General features: G+C 44.7%; 1 protein-coding gene and 2 long non-coding RNA genes across 5 annotated transcripts in view; 2 read left to right on the forward strand and 1 right to left on the reverse strand.

Annotated features, from left to right (window-relative positions):
* pum (pumilio) overlaps positions 1-20,362 on the forward strand; it is a 210,966-nt gene that overhangs the window by 2,472 nt on the left and 188,132 nt on the right. For 2 of the 3 annotated variants that reach the window (XM_033385976.1, XM_033385977.1), the window contains exons 2-3: positions 683-1,968; positions 2,566-3,330. In XM_033385976.1, the coding sequence (XP_033241867.1) occupies positions 1,645-1,968; positions 2,566-3,330 (1,089 nt within the window). In that variant the 5' untranslated portion in view covers positions 683-1,644. Of the gene's footprint in view, positions 1-682; positions 1,969-2,565; positions 3,331-9,718; positions 9,984-20,362 lie in introns of those variants that run through there. The other variant, XM_033385978.1, reaches the window with a different exon arrangement.
* On the forward strand, positions 15,508-16,461 carry LOC26533981 (uncharacterized). Its single transcript, XR_001451890.2, has 2 exons — positions 15,508-15,637; positions 15,701-16,461. It is a non-coding gene; the product is annotated as an uncharacterized lncRNA (long non-coding RNA).
* On the reverse strand, positions 18,677-20,278 carry LOC26533629 (uncharacterized). The gene is made up of 2 exons (XR_001451891.2): positions 19,992-20,278; positions 18,677-19,422 (listed from the first exon to the last, which is right to left on the reverse strand). It is a non-coding gene; the product is annotated as an uncharacterized lncRNA (long non-coding RNA).

The raw sequence follows: 20,362 nt of genomic DNA on the forward strand, positions 1-20,362 counted from the left end.
TATTTACTATATCTACTTTACCGATTTATAGTTTAATAGCAATATTAATAACTGGAAAAAACAGAACTACTGTACAGACACGGGCTGCAATGTTCTCTCTGCAAACTCTTTTATTTTCTTTCATGTCATTTAAATAAAAAAATCAAAGTTAATTGCAAACTTTTATCTCACTATTTCGTAATAATAAATCTCTGGGTAACGGGTATCCCAGGGTCGAGTTCATCGCGCTTTTTTCTTTTCTGTATTTTTCGCGCATGATTCAGCTTTGCGTTGTTCTTGTTCTTGGCTCTGCTTCTTTTTATTCTTGTACGCTGACTATCTGCCCCCCTCCTCCTGCCGTTCGCCAATCGTTTCACAGTTTTGTTATTGTTTTCATAATGAGGAAATCAGTTCTGGCATTTGTTGTACTCATCTTTCTGTCTCAGAAGAATTTTCTTTTATTGAACATTTTCCGTGCCATGTTTTGTTGCTTGCTGCACCGACTTATGCCACAGGGTAGCAGTCTGTGTCTGCGGCACAGTGGTGCGTGTTTTCAGTGGAGATTGGCTTCTTCGCTGGGCTTTCCTATGTTCTGATGTTTCATAATTCTGCCTGGCATTGTTGTGTAGGAGACTGGCCCAACATCTTGGACTCTTGGAGACGAGCATTAATATACGTTTTTCCCCCATCTTTCTCATTTCAGTTTGTGTATATTTTCATCATTAAACGTCGTGTAAATTAAAATTCATCCTAAATATAAATAATAAACAACTTCATTCAAAAAGAAGGAAATTTCACAAATTCTCAAATAATAAAATCTGTAAAAATTCAACAAATTTTAACCAGTTTTCATACGTAATTTTTGTTAAGTCCCAAACAACAACTGTGCAACTGTGTAAAATATTATTCTTAAAATTTGTGTTAAATAGTGTAAATTTCTGTAAAAAAAAAAAAAAATATTACATCCAACCCCGACAACAAATCCAATAAGTTTTTTTAATATGAAAAAATAAATAAATAAAAAAACGAAGAAATCTCAAGCAAATGCTGTAAATTAATGTTAAATGTGTTAGGCTAAAAATTTGTGCTCCCTAAAACCACATCAAACAACAACAACAACAACAAAATCAATTAAATAATTTGTGTACAAATAATACAGTAAATACCACTGTGCAGAGTGCAGTGAACGGATCGATCGAAAGTTTGAGAAGCACTGCAGGTGCGAGATCGTAAAAGGGAACGTCAAAACGTAACGTAGCGAGGGACCACGTCAAATCCGCGCCCTCTCGATCGTCCGTCGTCGTCGGCGGTGGTCGTCGTCGTTCCGTAGTCTCTCTCGCAGTCTTCGTTCTTCACAGTTAGCAATACGCGCCCCCTCGTCAGCTGCGACAGCTTTGAAAAGCCGTCAAAATTGAGCTCTTAACCGCGCCCACCATTTCCATATCGACGCCCTCGCCGCAACACCATCCGCAGCATCAGCAGCAGCAGCATCATCAGCAGCAGCAGCAGCACCACCACCAGCAACAGCTCTACCAACAACAGCAGCAACAACATTACGGTCCAGCACCACCCTACTTTCAACACCTTCAACAACAACAACAACAACAGCAGCAACAACAACAGCAGCAACAGCCACAGCCGCACCAACAGCAGCAACAACAACACATGAAGTTTTTGGGTGGTAACGATGATCGTAACGGCCGCGGCGGCGTCGGCGTTGGCTCGGACGGCATTATAGGCTCGTCTCGTGGCGGCGGCGTCGGTGGCGGTGTGTCACAGGATGTCGCCGATGCAGCCGGCGCTGCAGCGGCCGCTGCCGTCGGCTACGTCTTCCAGCAACGTCCCTCGCCCGGCGGTGGCGGCGGAGTGGGAGGTGGCGGCGTAGGCTCGACCTTGCACGAGGCAGCCGCCGCCGAGTACGCAGCCCACTTTGCCCAGAAGCAACAGCAAACCCGTTGGGCATGCGGCGACGATGGACACGGCATTGATGTGAGTATGAGCGGAGGGTGGGTGGCTAAGGGGGAACAGGATGGATAGATCTGCCATAAGCCATAATAAATAGCCTTCCATCTTTGGAATTCCCTTGCCAGGGTTTAAGTATTTGTAATGGACAAACAATGACTAAAACTGTATAGATTCGTCAGCTCTTCTGTTTTTCTGTGGCTGCATCTGGGGCCAAAGCAGAGACACCTGCAACAGCATACAGAATCAGAATCCTAGGCTTTGGGGCATTCGTAACCATTCGCTTCTCTTGCGATGCATGGGCAGGGGCAATCATCGGAGTTTTAGCACACAAAATATTGTGTCACTCTTTTCGTGGCGTGGGGTGGGGAACGTTTTGTTCTCGGCTGCGTTGAGCAGCAGGCAGGCTGTCTGGAGCGCTGCACCCCCCAGGGCCAGGCGGGTGGTTGCTTGTGTAAGTTCCGAAAGGTCGCTGCCTGCCAGCAACGGTTGCATAAACAGCTTATGGCACTTGTTCTCCTTTTTTTTTTGGCAATGAGACAGCAGAAATAGATCCAAGGGAGAAAAGGGGAGAGAAATGAGAACCTGATTTTTATAAAAAATTTTCGTATCTGGTATTCGCAGAACCCGGATAAATGGAAGTACAATCCCCCCATGAATCCAGCCAACGCAGCTCCGGGCGGACAGCTGCAGCCTGGAAACGGCAGCAATGGCGGACCTGGAGCCATCGGAACCATTGGCATGGGCAGCGGGCTCGGCAGCATGGGCGGCGGCAACGGCGGAGGAGGAGGCGGTGGCGGCTCCGGCTCCAACGGCGGGCTCCACCATCCGTCAATGGCAGCGACAGCCGCGAACATGGCGGCCATGCAACAGGCTGCAGCCGTGGCCAAGCACAACCACATGATGTCCCAGGCAGCCGCTGCCGTGGCGGCCCAACACCAGCAGCAACAACAGCAGCAGCAGCAACAGCCGCCGCATCTCCAACAGCAGCAGCAACAGCATCATCTGATGGGCGGAGGAAACGGCCTGGGCAACGGCAATGGCCTGGGCGTCGGTCTCAGCAACCAGCAGCATCCTGGCCAGCAGCAGCAGCAGCAGCCCGGCGGTCATCCCGGACAGTACAATTCGAATCTTCTCAGTCATGCCGCTGCCCTGGGGCACATACCCCCTTACGCCCAGTCGGGCAGCATGTACGATCACCATGCCGGTGCCATGCATCCGGGCATGAACGGGGGCATGCCAAAGCCGCCACTCGGCCCGCCCGGCGGACCCCAGGACTACGTCTACATGGGCGGACAGCCCACGGTCCCAATGGGAGCTGCCATGATGCCGCCCCAGAACCAGTACATGAACAACTCCGTGGTGTCCGCCGCCAACCGGAATGCAGCGGTGAGTAACCGTTAACCAATCCCGCCCCGAGTAATCGATCAAACCAGGCCTGTGATCGATCCCTGATTAGAGTTTTTATCCCGTGTCCCGTCCCTTTTTGGCGCTACCCGTTTATTTCAATCAATAATATTTGTCCATCGACAGTGTGAGGCTTGATGGCTATTCTCATAGATAATATGTTATATTTCTGTAGGTGTGGGTAAATACATATTTATCCACAGTATTTGATGAAGAAATTTGAGTGCTCAAGCCTTTATTTTGGGTACTCACAGTCGTGTATAATAATGTATCTGTGAAGTACACACTTAGATGGGTATATCGGGAGCTTAAGAGATCGTCTCATTGGCGAGACTCGAGTCGTGCTTTAGTGTTTTGCCTCATGCACGCGACATTTATGTTGTTTTTGCATTCTATGGAGTGCTGCCTTACTCATTAAATCAAACCGATTGAAGCTTCAGATCCTTCAAGGGTTTATTTTACTGCTGAGGAAAGAGGATTAACCAATCAATGACTTCCCCCAAACCGCCGTTCTAAATCATTTAATAATGGATAACTTAACGCAGGCCCTCGATGGCCCATAACAATAGTTTTATGAGGCCCAAAGAAATATGGAACTTTCAAGAGAGGCTCAAATAAAAGTTGAGCAATGAAAATGAACAAACTTTTCGGGGGACGACCATAAAAACCAGGCGAAACTATTGATTAACCCAACAAGAAAATATCATCAAATGAAATAGAATTGTTAAAGTTTCTCCGTCGATTTTCTTTTTTTTCCCAAAACTTTACATTTGAACATATAAAGGCTCCATTTGTGGGTGCTTTCTTTGCCCTTTGGCGAGCAGTTTATGTAGAGGACTTTTTCATTGGCTCTGTCGATTCGTTAATTTAATTGGAAAGTATTCAACGTGGGTTCAACGTGATGATGAGGTGTCTGGATGGCCCTGAATTGTTTTAGATGAGTCATTGGCAAGGGGGTTTGTTCCCAAAGATAATGTTGACGTCGAACTCGACCCTCAGTCATTTTATGGTCGCCACAGCAGAATGGGGCATAATAAGGCCATCACAATTCCCGTTTGTGACAAAAATCAATTTAATATTGATTGATACAAATAAGTATCAACATTTTCAAAGTAATTATCGCACAGTTGCGGTGTTCCTCTAGGGAATTGCGGCAGAAATGTCCCATAAGCAAACGGACTCATTCGATTTGAATGACCCGAACAGAGGCCATCCGCCACGAGCGATTTGGGACTCGGGACTTGTAACGATGCAATCTCCAAAAGATAATTATCTTATGCCAGTCCCTGCATAACCTGCAAAATACTGAGAAAAATATGTACGTACTATAGATGGTCTGGAGATCGTATAGTGGAACGACGCGTCGTTTGTACATAGGGAAAAAGAAGTGTTGAAGACTTCATTGCTGATTTGATAATTTCTCCGTAGCAATTGTGTGCAGCTGTTCTTTCGCTGTGAGTTTTCTTGGTTAGTTTTTCTTGTTGCACGGGGGTTTGTTTAGCTGTTCTGCCTGCCTGCCATTTGTTGTCTGTGTTGTTTCTGTGGATATATTTTCTTAACTTTTGCGTGGAGTCTCTGCTCTGCGGCAGCGAATGTAGAGAGAGAGAGAGAGGGAGAGGGAGATCCCATTCCGGTTGCAATATTTCAGCCTTATAAAGCCAGAACATTGCACATGCCACACAGACCAGACTACACTTGGAGCACTCCTCACATGTCGCTCGGCGGCTGGTTGGCCAACTTGATAACTTGAGAACTCTCTGGCCAAGTCCCCGAACCAAACAGACTATTGGTATTTTACCTAGAAACCAACAGACCAGACCCCAGACCCCAGACCGACCGACCGGCATTCGCAATCAATTCGCCTTGCAGTTTATAAATAAAAGAATTTAATACTTACTTACTCTCTGGACGAGGACTTAATGAGCTGTGGCTGCTCGTCTGCTCGTCTGCTTTCTGCTCCTCGTTATGTCACAATTGTTTACAGGAAAAACAATTTTAATTAAAGAATTTCACTCGCTTGGCTATCTGCCTTCTACAAGCCAGCGCTATCTTCGTCTCACTCACTCGCTCGCTCGCTCCAGCTGCTGGTCCAGGTGATTCACAGTGCACTGCCATTTCCTTTTCACTTCCTTCGCACAAACACACACACACACACGCACGTAGGCAGAGACACGGACATGGCACTTGTGCTGAAGTGTTGGTTAGCGCACAATCGATTATGTTTTTATCAAGCAAATTGTCGGAAAAAATGGGCTGCAGGTAGAGCAGCACTCGCAATGCCCTTTTCCCCAAAAGTGTACCGAAAACGCCTTGAATGAAACGAATTGTATGCAATAAGACTGAATATTGAACCCGCTATTAGTATAATTAATATTTTTTAAAACTGAATAGAGCATTTAAACTTCACCTTAATGTTGGGTCTTGGGCAACCTCTTTTTATACGGAGAGTATGTATATTTTTTTGCTACAACTTCCTTTTGTGCAATCTCTCTCTCTCTCTCTCTCTCTCTCTCTCTCTCTCTCTCTCTCGCTCGCTCGTCACTGAACGTAAAGTATTTATTGCATTTATGCGAGACGGAAAAGGCAAAAGGCAGCAGCAGCAGCAGGAGGATAGAATTCCAAGCAGGACGATGACAACAAAAAAGCTTTCCCTCTCTTTCTCTCGCTGTCCCTTATGTTTGTACTTCTACAAAAAAAAAACTCGCCAAAAGAGAGCTTCGACAAAGTTATTGTTGCTGGTGTACTTTCAGCTCTTGTTGTTCTTGGTATTTTCCTTCTCCTTTTGACGCTTCGCGCTATTACTCCACTTTTGTCGAGCTTAATTTTTTCCCTTGCTACAGTAAGCACTGAAGTGAGACGTTAACGTTGAAGGTGTGAAACAATACGCACAGTGGAAACTTGTCAAAAGAAACTAAGATAAATTACAATATCTGATGGCATATCATTTACTTAATGGGAGTCTTCTCTGTGAGACTCCTATAGGGAAAAATAAATTTGACCCTTTGAATTCTTGAGTGTATTTTCCTTGCGAGTGCTTACTGTAGCTGTTGCACTTGTTTGCCAAAGGGGCGGGGGAAGCAGCAGCAGCAGACAACGTTTGCCGCAAGCCCCCCAAGCCGCCTCCTGCCATGTTCTCGACCCGTCTCTTTCTATCCTTCCCGCTACCACAACTATCTTTCCGCTCTCTGCGTGTGTCTGACGCCGCGCTCTGCTCTCTTGTTGATGTCGTAGGTCATTGATTTGCGCTTAACAGTGGTGTATTCTGGCTGAACGAGGGGGAAGACGTGGAAAAGTGACAAGTCGAGTCGTGGAGACTCGTCCCCCTTCATCTTTTTTTTTTTTTTTGTTTGCTTATTGTTTCAGTTTTAGTTTGTTCTTGCTCCCTGCATGTGGTGCATTCGCATTTCTGCGATTCTTTTTCTTGTTCTTCTTCGTCATCGCCGTTGTGGTGTTCCTTTTACTTGCGTTTCTTTCTTTCATCTTCCCGTTCCCTGCTACTCACCCCTATCCACTACCTACCCGTCCGTTCCTTCTCCTTCCTCTCCTTTGTTACTTTTTTCGAATGCTGTAATGATTTATGTGTGTGTCTGATTTTGAGCAAAGCTTTTGCTCTCGCTCTCTCGCTCGGTGGACTATTCTGTTCTGCCAGCGTTTTCTTTCTGCTTGGATAATGGGTCGACAGCGGCGTCGTCGTCGTCGTCGTCGTCGTCGGTTTACTAATTGGAACATCGCTGTTAAGAAGCTTTTTGGAGCGTTGTCATCTCCGTTTTGTATTGTTTGAGATTCTTCTTCTTTTTTTCAACTGAAAATGCAAATATTTGATGTTTTCGATATTTTGCGCGAATTGATAGGCAGGAAATCATGTTTAAACCTACAAAGGCAGAATCTTATTTTCAGAGCGGAGTTAGGATTTTGTAATTTAAAAAAACTACTCTACCGCTCTGGGGTTAAATAACCCCATGAATCCGGGGTGTTTCTTGCAGTTTTATTGTGCTTCGCATTTTCTATTCTTTCTTTCTTCGTTCGTTCGTTCGTTCATTCTTTCTTTTGCTCTGCTTTTACCTTCCCTCGCCCCATTGAGGCGCACCAACGTTTACGTTCTAATTGAACAAACGCCGCGCTCTGTTCTCTTTCACTCACTCCTCTTGCCCTGCGGCTCATCTCATTCTCTACCACCCACCCTCCCTCCCTCCCTCCTAATGGCTACCAATTAGCTGGAAATGCTTGCAATTTACCAACATCCAAGACGCTTTTGATGATAATGACGGAAAATGTGATGTTTCTTGTTGTTGCGTGTGGCCAACCAAGGCGCCAAAGCCAGTGGCAGAGTCATAGGCAGCGGCAGCGGCAGCGACGTCAACAGCGACAGCGACTGCGATTTAGATTGATTTGCATTGCCGGCTAGACCTGGTTTAGTTCTCACTCACTTACTCGTTGCTCTCTTCTGGCCTGTACACATGTGTGTGTTTTTATTCCAATACTCGTATTTTAACTGTCTTTTGGCACGTTCTTCTGACCCATCTTAACCGGGTGGCCAAGGTGTATTCTTGCAAGGTTCCCGCTGTTCTATTTGTGTGCCTCTACCTATCTTTTGTGTTCTCTTGTCATAGCCAAATAAATAAAACCGAAACAAAATAGGCGACTATCGGAGGAGCGCACTCTTCCAATGCCTCACCTTTTTATTAAGTGCCCTTGCTGTTGGCCAGCTGCTGCGCTGCTCTCTCTCTCTCTCTGTACGCTTCCTCAACACAGTGGCGGAAAAAAGTCTAAGCAGGACTCTGGAGATGGGAAAAATGGTGCTCGTATGTTGGTTGACTTTTCTCCGCCACTGTAACTATCCCCCCCGCACTCAATTGCATTAATTAAATACAAATTTGAACTACAGCGGCAAATTGTTTGACAAATTAATTTCTTACTATTACTCTCTGTTTGCAGAGTCAGACAGTGTTCTTTCAAACGAATTTAATTGCCAGCCACTAACGCGTTAGCACTAGAGAAAGAAGAGAACAGAGAACATGCCGTTTTGCATAGAGTTTGCCATGGAATGCCATTCTTCGTTAAAGATTCTAATGGTCGCTTTCCACTAGGCTTCAAGTCCAATATAGAAGTTGATAGGCATCTCCACAGTGCTATTCAGTCGAAGATAGCGAAAGTTTTTAAAACTTTGAAAATTATTTGTCTTGTTATTCTATTCCCAAAAATTATGAAGCTTGAAACGCTTTTTGTATGCAAAAGGGAATACAACTTTCGGCTTTGCTTGTTCTGCTCTTCTTTGCCTTTCTTTGTTGTAATGAAACAGCTGCTTGAGCTTGGGCTTGCAAAATCATGATCACACAGCTCGCTCTCGCTCTCCCTCGCTCCATCTCGCTCCATCTCTCTCGTTCACCTCCAACAGCCACTTATCACACACAAACGCTCTCACAAATTTTAAGTTGCGAGCGAGAGACTGCCTGCCCACACAACAAAAACAACAACAACAACAACAACAACAACAACAACAATCAAGCTCTGCTCGCAGCTGGGTTCTCTTCAGCGGCTTTGCTCTCGAATTACGTAAAAAAAAAAACTATGCCAAATGCGGCTTAACCAATACACTCTAAACATACAGAGAGGGCAGTCGGACTGTGTGCAAAGCTTACGTCTGGTTGCACGTGTGCTTTGCGACAAGAGATTGAGATAATGGGAGAGTGTAGACTGAGAGCCGACTACCTACCTCCATTGCCTCTCCTCGCTTCTACCCTGTCACTCATTAGCGTTTCTCTCGGCGGCATAAATTGTGGCTGATTATGTTATTGTCGCCTGCTGCTCGCTGGGCAACACAGCTGCTGTTCTCTCGCACTGCGATACGTTGCTCTCTCTCTCTCTCTTTCGCTCTCGCGTTGCGTGAGATACTTTTTTTGCGAGCATTATTCCGCTGCGAAGCTTTGGCCGCAACAGTTGACTCGTCTGCATGGAATATACTCGTAAATGAAACGGGAGACAATTTTCGTGTGCTGTCGATCGTTAAGCACGTTTTCTTTTGGTTTCTTCTGCCGCCTATCTCTGCCGCTCCCGCCCGTGCACGAGGGTTGCAGAACAACGCCAAAGAGGACAAGTGAAAAGCAAAACGAACCAATACCATCGTTATTTGGGGCTTTGTTCCTTTGCGTGTGCTGAGGTGTATTGTATATATGTGAAAGTGTATCTGAGAGTGTGTTGTACATATGTAAAAAGTTTTGTGTTCCTGTGAAAATCGCAGCTGATTCAAAAGTCTCGAAAATCAATAATGAAATTGTGAATTAATCATAAATCCAATCCAGAAAAGAAGGCACAATCTTACCAAATATATATATATATCCCTGTGTGCGTGTGTGTGTGTAATCCAGTCAATCCATAAAAAGAAGAAGCACCAGGCGGCAAACACACAAAAAAAAAGCCAGTGTAACGTGTTTTGCTCTCTCTTCCGCCGCTCTCTGTTCCAACTGCTGCTGGATTCGTGTGTTGAGTGCGCCGTGTGTTCTTTGTGATCCTCTCTACTCCGCTCCCGCTCCCGCTCACGCCTCCGAAGGCCTGCCGCCTGTCCAATGATGAAATTACTGCACGACTTCATGTTGGATGCCCGCTCCGCCGAGGATGTTGCACTCAGACAGGAAATGGTAAATGACAGAAAAAGCTGAAAAGCTGCTCCTTCGTGGCTCCCTACATACACACATACATACATGTATGTTACGTACATATGTGTGTGCATATTCTCCCTGTACCTATGCTCTCTTCTGGGAGCGTGGAACTATTATTGATTCGATTGATTGAAAGGTTCGTGGGAAGCAGGCATTCCATTTAGACGGCCGACTTGGTTAATTATTGGGTTTACGAATAACTGCTACGTTGCTCTTGATATTTGTTAAATAATTTCACCTGTTCTCGTTTAATGGTTGGGGGGACTGCCTCCCGAGGGTGTAACATCTGATCGGACACTCCTTATTCTGTGGCATAAAACTCTTACCACATGAATTGTTGATTTTTTCAAAGGATTCGAATGATTGATACTCAAAGAAGTGCTTTTTATTTGTTAATAAACAATTTATAATTTTTGGGACTAAAATGAGTGGCATGCCTCTTTCTGATTCATTTCAATTAACATCTGAATATCGCAAAAAATATTTTATTTTCCAGCCAATTGGCTTCTGTTGATAATTGAAATGAATAAAATATATTTTGTAATTCCATTTAATTGATCATTAATTTCGACTCCAATGATATCCATTGATTGGGCCATATCGCTCATTAGTTAAGCCTTAGTTAAATAAACGCTTCATTTAAGCCTGGATAATCGAATAGACATGTGGAAAATACAAAAAAAAAGTATTATTTTAGTACCGTCATGGCAAGGGGGGGGGGGGAAAGTGGGGGGAGACAGAGAAGTGAGAACAAGACTCATTCATTTTATATCCCTGCTATTAGATAATGGCTCCACACAAAAAAAAAAAAAAAACAGCAGTGCTGCCCCGACCTAAATCCCAGCCCCAGCAGGGGGCAGGCAGAGCTTTGGTTTTGGTTTTGGTTTCGGTTCAGCTTCTGGTTCTGCCCGCTGGTGGTGGAGGAGGGAGGGGCCGCGCCGCCTGAGCCCCATAGATAAAACCGTTTTTTGCGGTTGCCGTCGCTGTCGCCGTCGCTGCTTCTGCTGACTGCAGTTGATTTTTCGCTTTTTCTTTCATTTGATTCATTCATTCATTCTGTTTGGCTTCTGTCTACCCCGCATGGGAAGAGCACAAGGGTGTATTGGGCCGCATGGAAATTTATGTAAGTGTATGCCTAAGAAATTATTGGCTTCTTCTTTTGGCAGAATCGATCCTACAATCCATCTTGAACTGGGAAAAGAACTCTCCCTTTAACGCGGGGTATCCTGTAGTCGGTACTGCTGACTTTCTGCTTTGTTTTTTTTGTTGCTGTTTCGTTTTGGATTTCCACACTGACTGACAATTGTTTTTATGCATTTCACGTAGCTTAACCCCACACAAAAATAAAGTAAACTGGGGGCCAAAACTGTAAAGTGAGCGCAGAATCGGAGGGTGGGTTGTGTGGAATCGAAGGGGGGGGTGGGGGCGCGGAAGGGAACTAGAACCACCTCTAGAGATGTACTAGAATTTTATGCTGCCTGTGTGGTGGGCCCCTGCCCTGCCCTGCCCTGACTGCCTTCCTTCCTTCCCTCAATGTTTCTTTTTTTTTTCGAGGGAATTTACATGAAAATAAATATTTTCCGGTTTCAATTATATATGCGATTTGCTTTTGCCTTTGACCGAACTAACGAACGAACGAACGAAGCTCCCCTACTACCCATGGCACCATGTACCTCCATCTGCCTGTGCAACCCGTCCCTCCCTCAGTCCCTCAGTCCCTCCGTCCACCCTCTTGATCTATTTCACGCTTGATTGCATTGCGTCTGACTGAACGAGTGAATGACTGAACTCGTTGACTGATTAGGAGGCTCCCAGACCAAGCCATACCATACCATACCATACCATTCTAGAGCTAGGGGCGTGGTCGCGTTGTCAAACGATGACAGTCGTCGATCCGATAAGGGTATGGCTCTGGATATAACATTCTATCATAAATGGGAATCCAATTTGAATTCGCTTAAAAGACCATTGAAGCCGAAGCCATTATGAGGTGGGACATCCCTTGGGCCCAAAAACACTCTCTCATTGGATCTCATTTGTGTAGTTTTGAACCCGTCAGAGGAACTATGCTTCTACCCCATTTTCTTGGCTAGATTCATAATCATTTTGGAAATAATTTCAGCATGTTTCAGGCCACACCCCCAAGAACTTTGAAACGTTCAGAAAAGTTACCTTTTCCCGCAGTTTGGGGGCAAGAGGGGGAATTGAAGCAGCAGCAGGTTGCACGGGAAAAGTTCTGAATGCTTAACCAAAGTCACGTGACTTGCATTACCCTCGAATGCACCCCTGGCTTCCCCTTTGGTGGCGCCTCTTCATTCATCATCATTCTGCAACTTTGTTATTTGTTGCTTCGTATTCCGTTTATTGGATTTGGACACGCCCCAAAAGACCCCCCCCCCCCCCCCCCCCCCCCCCAAATGCTGCTGCCGCCCCATAAGTTAAACTGTCATGTCTTCCGTCCGTTGTCCGTCTTCTGTCTGAGAATTGTCGTCGTCGTCGTCGTCGTCGGGGGCCCGCTTCTGCTTCCGTCCTTATCGGCTCCCTTCATCCATCATCCTGTGTTGGCTTTCCCTCTATTCATGGCATTGTCCCTCTCTTCGGTTTAGTTTTGACTTGTTGTTGGCCAAGTTCCAGGCAACAATTCCGGCGCCTTCGTCCGGCAATTGTCCGACAGGCAGTGGCCCCATCCTCTGGGCACAATAAGTCAATCCGTTTTGGCCAAGGTGTCGAGACTCGCTCGCCGCAGTGTCTTCACTTCAGTAACTCCCCTGTTTATTGCGTAACTCTCCACTGGTGGGTTTCCCATTTAATCTATGAATGAAAATTTAGACATATCTCCTCAGTAAACAGAGGCGACAAGTGGGTTTTGGCAAGACGAGTAAATGAAATGACTAATTGGGGAATAAACAACATGGGGGGACTTCGGGAATTCGGAACTGCTTTCCTTAGAGGGAAGTTGGAAAAGAAGATGAACCATTTTCAAAGGTCTATTTAATATCTTTCTGAAGATCATTTAAGGGAGAAGATTGTGAATGAGGGCACGCTCGGCACTGCCTTGTCCCCTTCGCTCCCACGTGAAGATCGCCTCGTGATGAAAGAGAAACCACGGGAATTGCAAAACCCACATACATGTCGTGTACATGACGCGGAATCGAGTTGCGCTGATATTAGGATAGGGTATAGGTCGTTGATTTCGTCGTTTATTCTGCGATACAAGCATCAGGCAGCATTTTAATAAAAACCTATATCTTCAAGGACTATTGAGAATTTACTGCACTCGCACACGATGCATTGTTCCCTTATTTCTGTCTGCCCTCCCAGGCAACATTTCCCCCACACCACACACCCCCCTCAAATACGAGCCCCGTTTGTGCGATGGGGGGCATGGTTGGGGGGGGGGGGGGGGGGGCACGAAGAGGAGGCTAAATAAATATGCTCGACGTCGACGTCGAAATCGGGGAATGAAAAGCGCAATAAACGCATTTCCCCGGCCTGTCTGCATTTTTCGTGTGTTTTTGCAAACAGAATAAAAGCCGGAGCGAAGTGCACTAAAATCGATAGTCGCCAAGAGCCGAAAATACTTGCCAGAGATTATTTGTGCGAACAGTAGACACTACAGTGGGGACTCCTCAAGAAATGACAATTTCAATTCTTCTCATTCCATTCCGTTTGTGAGTGCTCAAAAATGTTTAAAAATAATAATTTAATAATGAATTTTAATCATTTAAGGGTTGATTAAACATGCCTTAAGGGAATGTGAAACTAATATTATTTAGTTTAACATTTAATAAGTCAAACTATCCATTTTGTAGGGTACACAAAAAGCAAAACAAACCTCATATTCTTCCCGAAACACCGAAAAGGGAAGAACGCTGAGCCTTGTGTGTGGCAAGGGCAGCGGCTCTACTTTTACACCCGGTACCCGGTAGCTTATTAAATATGTTTCAAAAAGGGAAGAATCGAATTGGGTAGGGGATATCTCCGCCATCTCTTTGAATCTCGAACACAGGGAGAAAGAGAGGCAGCACGACCACGAGCGATATTTATTTTCTTGTCTTCATTTTTGCACTCCGTTTATCCTCTTTCCACATACTTATTTTATTCGAATTTTAAAATATTTTGTTTTCCATTACGCTACTGTTTTTTATATCGAAGGTATATCCGTCTCTCTTTATCGCTCGCTTCTCACACCAAAACCAGCCGTTATATCGCACTCCCCTCCGTCAGAGGTCGCACATTGCACGATGAAGGGTGTGTGAGAAGGAGAGAGAAGGAGCCACTGCCATTACCTTTGTCCCGATCCCATCCAGATTCAGCTATCTGGTAGATGTGGTCCTTCTCTATGATTCTGCGTTCTTTCGTATCTTCGAAATCGCGAATTACGTCCTTTTTGGGGGTGTGATATCACGGGAGTCTGTCTGGATACAAAATTTGGTTGCTAATGGTCTCTGAGATCAATCGCTTATTGATGCTGATCTAGAATATGTGTAAATTTTAATTTTATTTCTTTCAATTTTTATTTTATTTTATTCGGATTGAGATAGGCGTGGCGACGGCCGACGCGGTTGATTTCTCCCCCCGAACTACTCTACTGCTTACAAGTAAGTTCCCAGCACTCCCGACGCTCACTGCTCGTTCTGCAACATTGTTGCGTACCCAAAACTCCGGGGTCGCTGGGCAACATCCCCTGTATAACGGCTGATCTTGTTTTTATATATTTTTTCGATCGATTGTGGTAACTTGTACATGTATAGTTTTATAGGGACGGAAGCACTTTCTTCTGGATATTAAAGAAATCTGAAGCCACCAGAAAACTAATATATCCCTAAACTCGTTGAGTATCTGAGGGTTTTCGATTATAAAATGTTCTTGAATGCTTTCCGCAGACAGTAAGTTTTTTGCCCGCTTCTGCATTTAGATGAATATTTCTATATCTACATACATATATGTACATATGTATGTATGTGCGTTCATGTATGCCTTGCACTCCCATTCTTTCCCTCCCTCTCTCTCTCTCTCGCTCGCTCTCCCTGACTCTCTTTCGGTGCATCATATAGCATATTCCTAGCATTTGCCTTTTCTTTGGCTTTGCTTGCGCCTGTGTGTGTGTGTGTGTTTGGCTTTATTTTTATTAGTTTATTTTCGTTTGCCTTTTCGTATGACACGCGAAAGGTCTTTGCACTTGACAACAACACGGAAGGAAAGGTGCCAGCGAAAAGTTTCAACTTGAAGAGAACTCGAGAACACCGACAGCGGACAGGCGGACAGCCGCAACAAAAAAATGTTACCTATCCGGGCTGTGCTCCGTCCGCCCCGGCCACTCTGTCTCCCTCGCCTTGCCCCTTGCCCCTTGATTATTATGTTAAACAATATAATCTTGATGCTCGACTCAAGACTTTTCACACATTATTGTCGCTGTCTCTTTGCTTCTTTGAATTTTCAAAGTCATCAAAGTAGTCTCTGCCGAAAAGTTCATTTTTGTCGTAGTTTTTGTTTACTTCCTCAGTGTGTGGTTTGTGTGTGTTTCGGGCAAGTCAACAAAATTTTCGTTCTGTTCAAAATTAAATGTATTTTTCATGTAACACCAATTCCCTTTCACAAGCCGTGTGTTCTTCTCAGGACGACCTCTGACGGTTCGTAGCCCTCAAAATATCACAAAAAATCAGGTATCATAATAATCCTTGATCTGGTTACAGCTTGGCCCTTTCGCCTTGAAGTCTCCAAAGGGCAGAACTTTGCCTTTCAGCGATCCAGCACGGATTTTTTAAGGATTATAGTGATACCAGCACTGTGCAGTCGGGAACATGCAGGTGGATGTTTCCACGGGCAGCTTCTATGCGGACTCCATCTCCAGCTCTGGGTACTGATTGTTAAGATCTCGTTTCTCAATAAAGTTACGCGCTACAGTGAGGGCTATCCGGGCGGAATTCTTCATCGGATGGAGGATTCCGCTGATCTGCAACATGCCAGCACTGGGACCAGCACCAGGCCTGGGAAGATGGCGCCCTCACTCTGGTCGAAAAGGAAGGCCATCTTGCGGATGACCTTCTCAAGCAGAGGTACAGCCTCAAAGCGCTACTTTGAGCACTAAAGCGATCAACAAGAACTCCACTAGTCTTGGAAGAGGTCCTGGGCCAAGGGATTTCCCGACTGGTGGGGCAATCAACCACGAGGGGCTGCTGCTGGAGCATTCCTGACCTTGCACTCCTGGACTGTGACCTGTGACTGGACATGGATCTGCTGGCTAACCACCTGGTGGGATTCGAATGCTGCACAGCAGCAAGGCATCCGGCGGTTGGGAATGCACTGCAAATAAAACACAACAGAAATTTAATTCGTTTCGGTTTTGTGAATGAAATGACTGCGAAGAGGTCAGCAATAATTATAATTATAATCAAAGTAAAGAACTAATTTTTTAATCGAATGAAAAACCGAAAAACCGGTTTGGGATTGAAAATCTTTGCCGTTGATTTGTATCCGATGAATCTACTTTAATTTGGGCATTATATTTTTAGAATAACTGGTTCATTATCGTCTATATTTGCTCTGTTCAATTATCATAATGAACTAGTTTAATTACTGCCTTGAAGAAAGGTTCGAAGGTTTACCAAAATTGACCTTAAAATCCCCTACGAGTATTTATTGCATTGCTAGAGATTATGATTCCAAAGAAATCCAAATAAAGTGTTTTTTTTTATGCATTTAAAATGGAGCGGAATAGAACCAGTTATTAACCTGATTGGCCAATTAAAAACCAAGAGAAAGAGTTTAAAGTTCTGGTTCCATGTCCGAAAATAGAGCTTTTTGATCGCTCAAGAAGTTTGGTTTTTATGGGGTCCATCTTGGGCACAGGACTTGGGCTCTACTCCCAACAAATGTGACATGTGCCCCATCAGAGATCCATCCATTGTTAGCTCCAAACTGATACGCGGATCATTAGCCACTTGATTATCACTTGGTAATGTGTCACATTGGAATTTCATATGGAATCCAAGGTCTGTTCCTAGATCGTGGGGACTCAAATCACCAGGAAATTCCGAACCAAACCCAACCTGGAGAACCACTTTCCATCAATCAACGCACAAAATTTACACAAATTTACACTCGACGCAGGTTGAAAGAAATTTAAATAAATTTCAAATTTAAAGGGGTGCGAAGAGAGCGAAACAAGCCACGGATTTGTCCAAGGCATACTCAAGGGGGGTGCAGCGCGGCGGGGAGTGAGAGCGCCCTCTGGGGGAATGCCGCACCTCACACGAAATGTGCCTTGGATATGGAATTTGTGTAATTCCCGACTGGTTTTTGCTGCTTATGCTTTGTTCTTCTTCGTTCGCTTCGCACGAGCCTATGGGCAAAAATGAGCCCTCCACCCCCGCACCCTTCCACCTGGCCGGGAGTTTTGCTCGCCCTCTCTATCCCTCTCTCTCTGCTTTGCTTTTGGCACTCTAAGTTTTTCTTCTCTATTTTGTTTTCTGCCTACTGTGTCGGTTTCTTCGTTTTTCCTTTTTCTTTTTGTCCGCGTCTCTGCTTTGTTCTTGTGAGTGTTGTCTTGTCTGTCTGTCTCACACGCATGATTTTTGTTTTTTTCTTTCTTTTTGTTGTATAAAGAGGCCGGTTTCTGCGTCGCGCTCTCTCTCTCGCTCTCTTCATTTCTCTCTGTGTCTTGCACTCCCCTTGGTTCCGGCTGAGTGTGCGTACGTGTGTGTGTGTGCGTGTTTGTGTTGCTGTCTCTTTCACAGTCAAGGACAAGTTAATGAACGATTTTTTGTTCTTTTGTGTGGATTTTCTGAGGGGGGGCCCAAGTGGGATGGGGGCGGTGGTAGGGGGTAATATGTTTTGCCATTGAAACGCAATAATTGTATACTAAACATTTTCAAATTCCTTATGCCTCTGCCTCTGCCTCTTCCGCCGCTGTTAATTATTAAAATATTTGCTGAAAGAACCCGGTATTTTGTTTATGTTTCTGTCACTTTTCCGCATTGAGCTGTTTCGTATACCCTGCCTCCGTGTTGAACAACAAACCGACCCTAAACGGCATTTAAATCGTTCAAAACTCGGAATCTGGAATGAGTCCGTTCGCTTAGGGGAAAGTATAAGAGTGAGCCCTGGTCGAGCGGGGGTGCTCTAGGGGGTTAAGGGCTTGATGGCCTATGGAAAGTCTTTCGGATCGTCAAGAATAGGGAAAACAATCGTCCATATTATTATTGTGCGAGTTAATTTCATTAATTTTGGTTAGATCGCGCATCAGTTTCATCATAATTTGTTTTGTTGTTGAATTTTGCTTGGCGCCGCAATTTGTTTATTTTTTGTCGCTTCTTCTCTTTCAACTCTGTCTACTGTGTTTTTTTTTTAAATTATTTCTTTCTTATTTTCGGTTTAAATAATTTATTTTATATACAGTAAAGTTCTTTCCAGTAAATCGTTTTCATTCATTTTCATGCACTTTGGCGAGAGTCTCTGACCCATATTTAGAGCCAATGTTGCGTCAGCGTTTTGCTGTGGCATTTGTTGTTGGTTTTTAGCACTTCTTCTGGCCTGCAATTCGCACTTTTCCGCCTTTTTGTTTCACACCCTCGAAGAGGGTAACGCGCAGAGGGTAGCATCTGCGATTAAATGAATCTGAAACGTCTGTAACCAGAATTTCTCCCTCGAAGGGGGATTCAAAGTCAAAATTTTCGTTCTTTTCAAAATTAAATGTATTTTTCATGTAACACCCTTTCAAAAGCCGTGTGTTCTTCTCAGGACGACCTCTGACGGTTCGTAGCACTCAAAATAGCACAAAAAAAATCAGGTATAATGATCCCTGATCTGGTTACAGCTTGGCCCTTTCGCCTTGAAGTCTCCAAAGGGCAGAAATTTGCCTTGCAGCTATCCAGCACTAATGGATTAAGGATTTTAGTGATGCCAGCACTGCGCAGTCAGGACCATGCAGGTTCCACGAGCAGCTTCTAATCGGACTCCACCTCCAGCTCTGGGTACTGATTGTTTAAATCTCGTTTCTCGATAAAGTTACGCGCCACAGTGAAGGCAATCCGGGCGGAATTCTTCATCGGATGGAGGATTCCGCTGATCTGCAAGATGCCAGCACTGGGACCAGCACCAGGCCTGGGACGATGGTGCCCTTATTCTGGTCGAAAAGGAAGGCTATCTTGCGGATGACCTCGAGCAGATGTACAGCCTCAAAGCGCGCTTTTGAGCACTGAAGCGATCAACAACAACTCCACTAGTCTTGGAAGAGGTCCTGGGCCAAGGGATTTCCCGACTGGTGGGGCATTCAACCACGAGAGGCTTCTGCTGGAGCACTCCTGACCTTGCAATCCTGGACTGTGACCTGTGACTGGACATGGATCTGCTGGCTAACCATCTGGTGGGATTCGAATGCTGCACAGCAGCAAGGCTTGCGGCGGCTGGGAATGCACTGCAAATAAAACACAACAGAAATTTAATTCGTTTCGGTTTTGTGAATGAAATGACTGCCAAGAGGTCAGCAATAATTATAATTAAAATCAAAGTAAAGAACTAATTTTTTAATCGAATGAAAACCCGGTTTTGGATTGAAAATCTCTTTGCTGTTGATGTATCCGATGTATCTACTTTAATTAGGGCATTATATTCTTTATCACTTATAGGTTCATTATCGTCTTATATTTGCTCTGTTCGGAGTGATTCGAAACCGACTTAAGGGCGGGATTCGCAATGATCGGACGCATTAAAGAGGCATATGAATATGTGGGTGTATGAATACTGTGGGTGTATGCAGAGCTCTAGTGGGTAAATATCAGCCTATCAGCCGGTTAGAAACACATCAATTTACTGGTCGTCTAATTTCAAGGGTTTATCAATTTCGGTGCGAAGTTAGAGACCGATGAATGCCCTTCAAATTGTTATGGGTACTCCATTTAAATTCGAGTCTTTGCTCAGTTAATGGTATTTTTCAAAGCTACATAAAACAATGCAAGTTGTCACATATCGTGGGTTTTTACATACCGGCAACGATGTCCGGTTGTAGGGGGTTCACTCGTCGGCGATCTGCCATTCCCAGCTGATTCTGGGGTCTTTGATGCACAATATACAAAATATAAATTAGGGAACCGAAAATTTTGTTGTGTTTATACTGAGAGTTTTGAATGTTGACTAATTTTGAAAATTTATGAGCATTGCGTAGACTGTTTTGTCGGAGGCGATGTGTCGACTGAAAAGTTATTGATTGATTCCATTAAACATTGAAGTGACACATTAGTCGATGTAGGACTTTCTCAGGCATGGATCAAGTGAAGTGCTAGGGGGGTGGGGTTCTGTTTTCGTTAGCCGAAAGTTCTGGCCTGGCTTACGCTGGGCCTGAGGCTTGTGTATGTTGT

The sequence above is a fragment of the Drosophila pseudoobscura genome, chromosome 2 (assembly GCF_009870125.1).
Source record: "Drosophila pseudoobscura strain MV-25-SWS-2005 chromosome 2, UCI_Dpse_MV25, whole genome shotgun sequence".
In the NCBI taxonomy this organism is placed as follows: Eukaryota; Metazoa; Arthropoda; class Insecta; order Diptera; family Drosophilidae; genus Drosophila; species Drosophila pseudoobscura.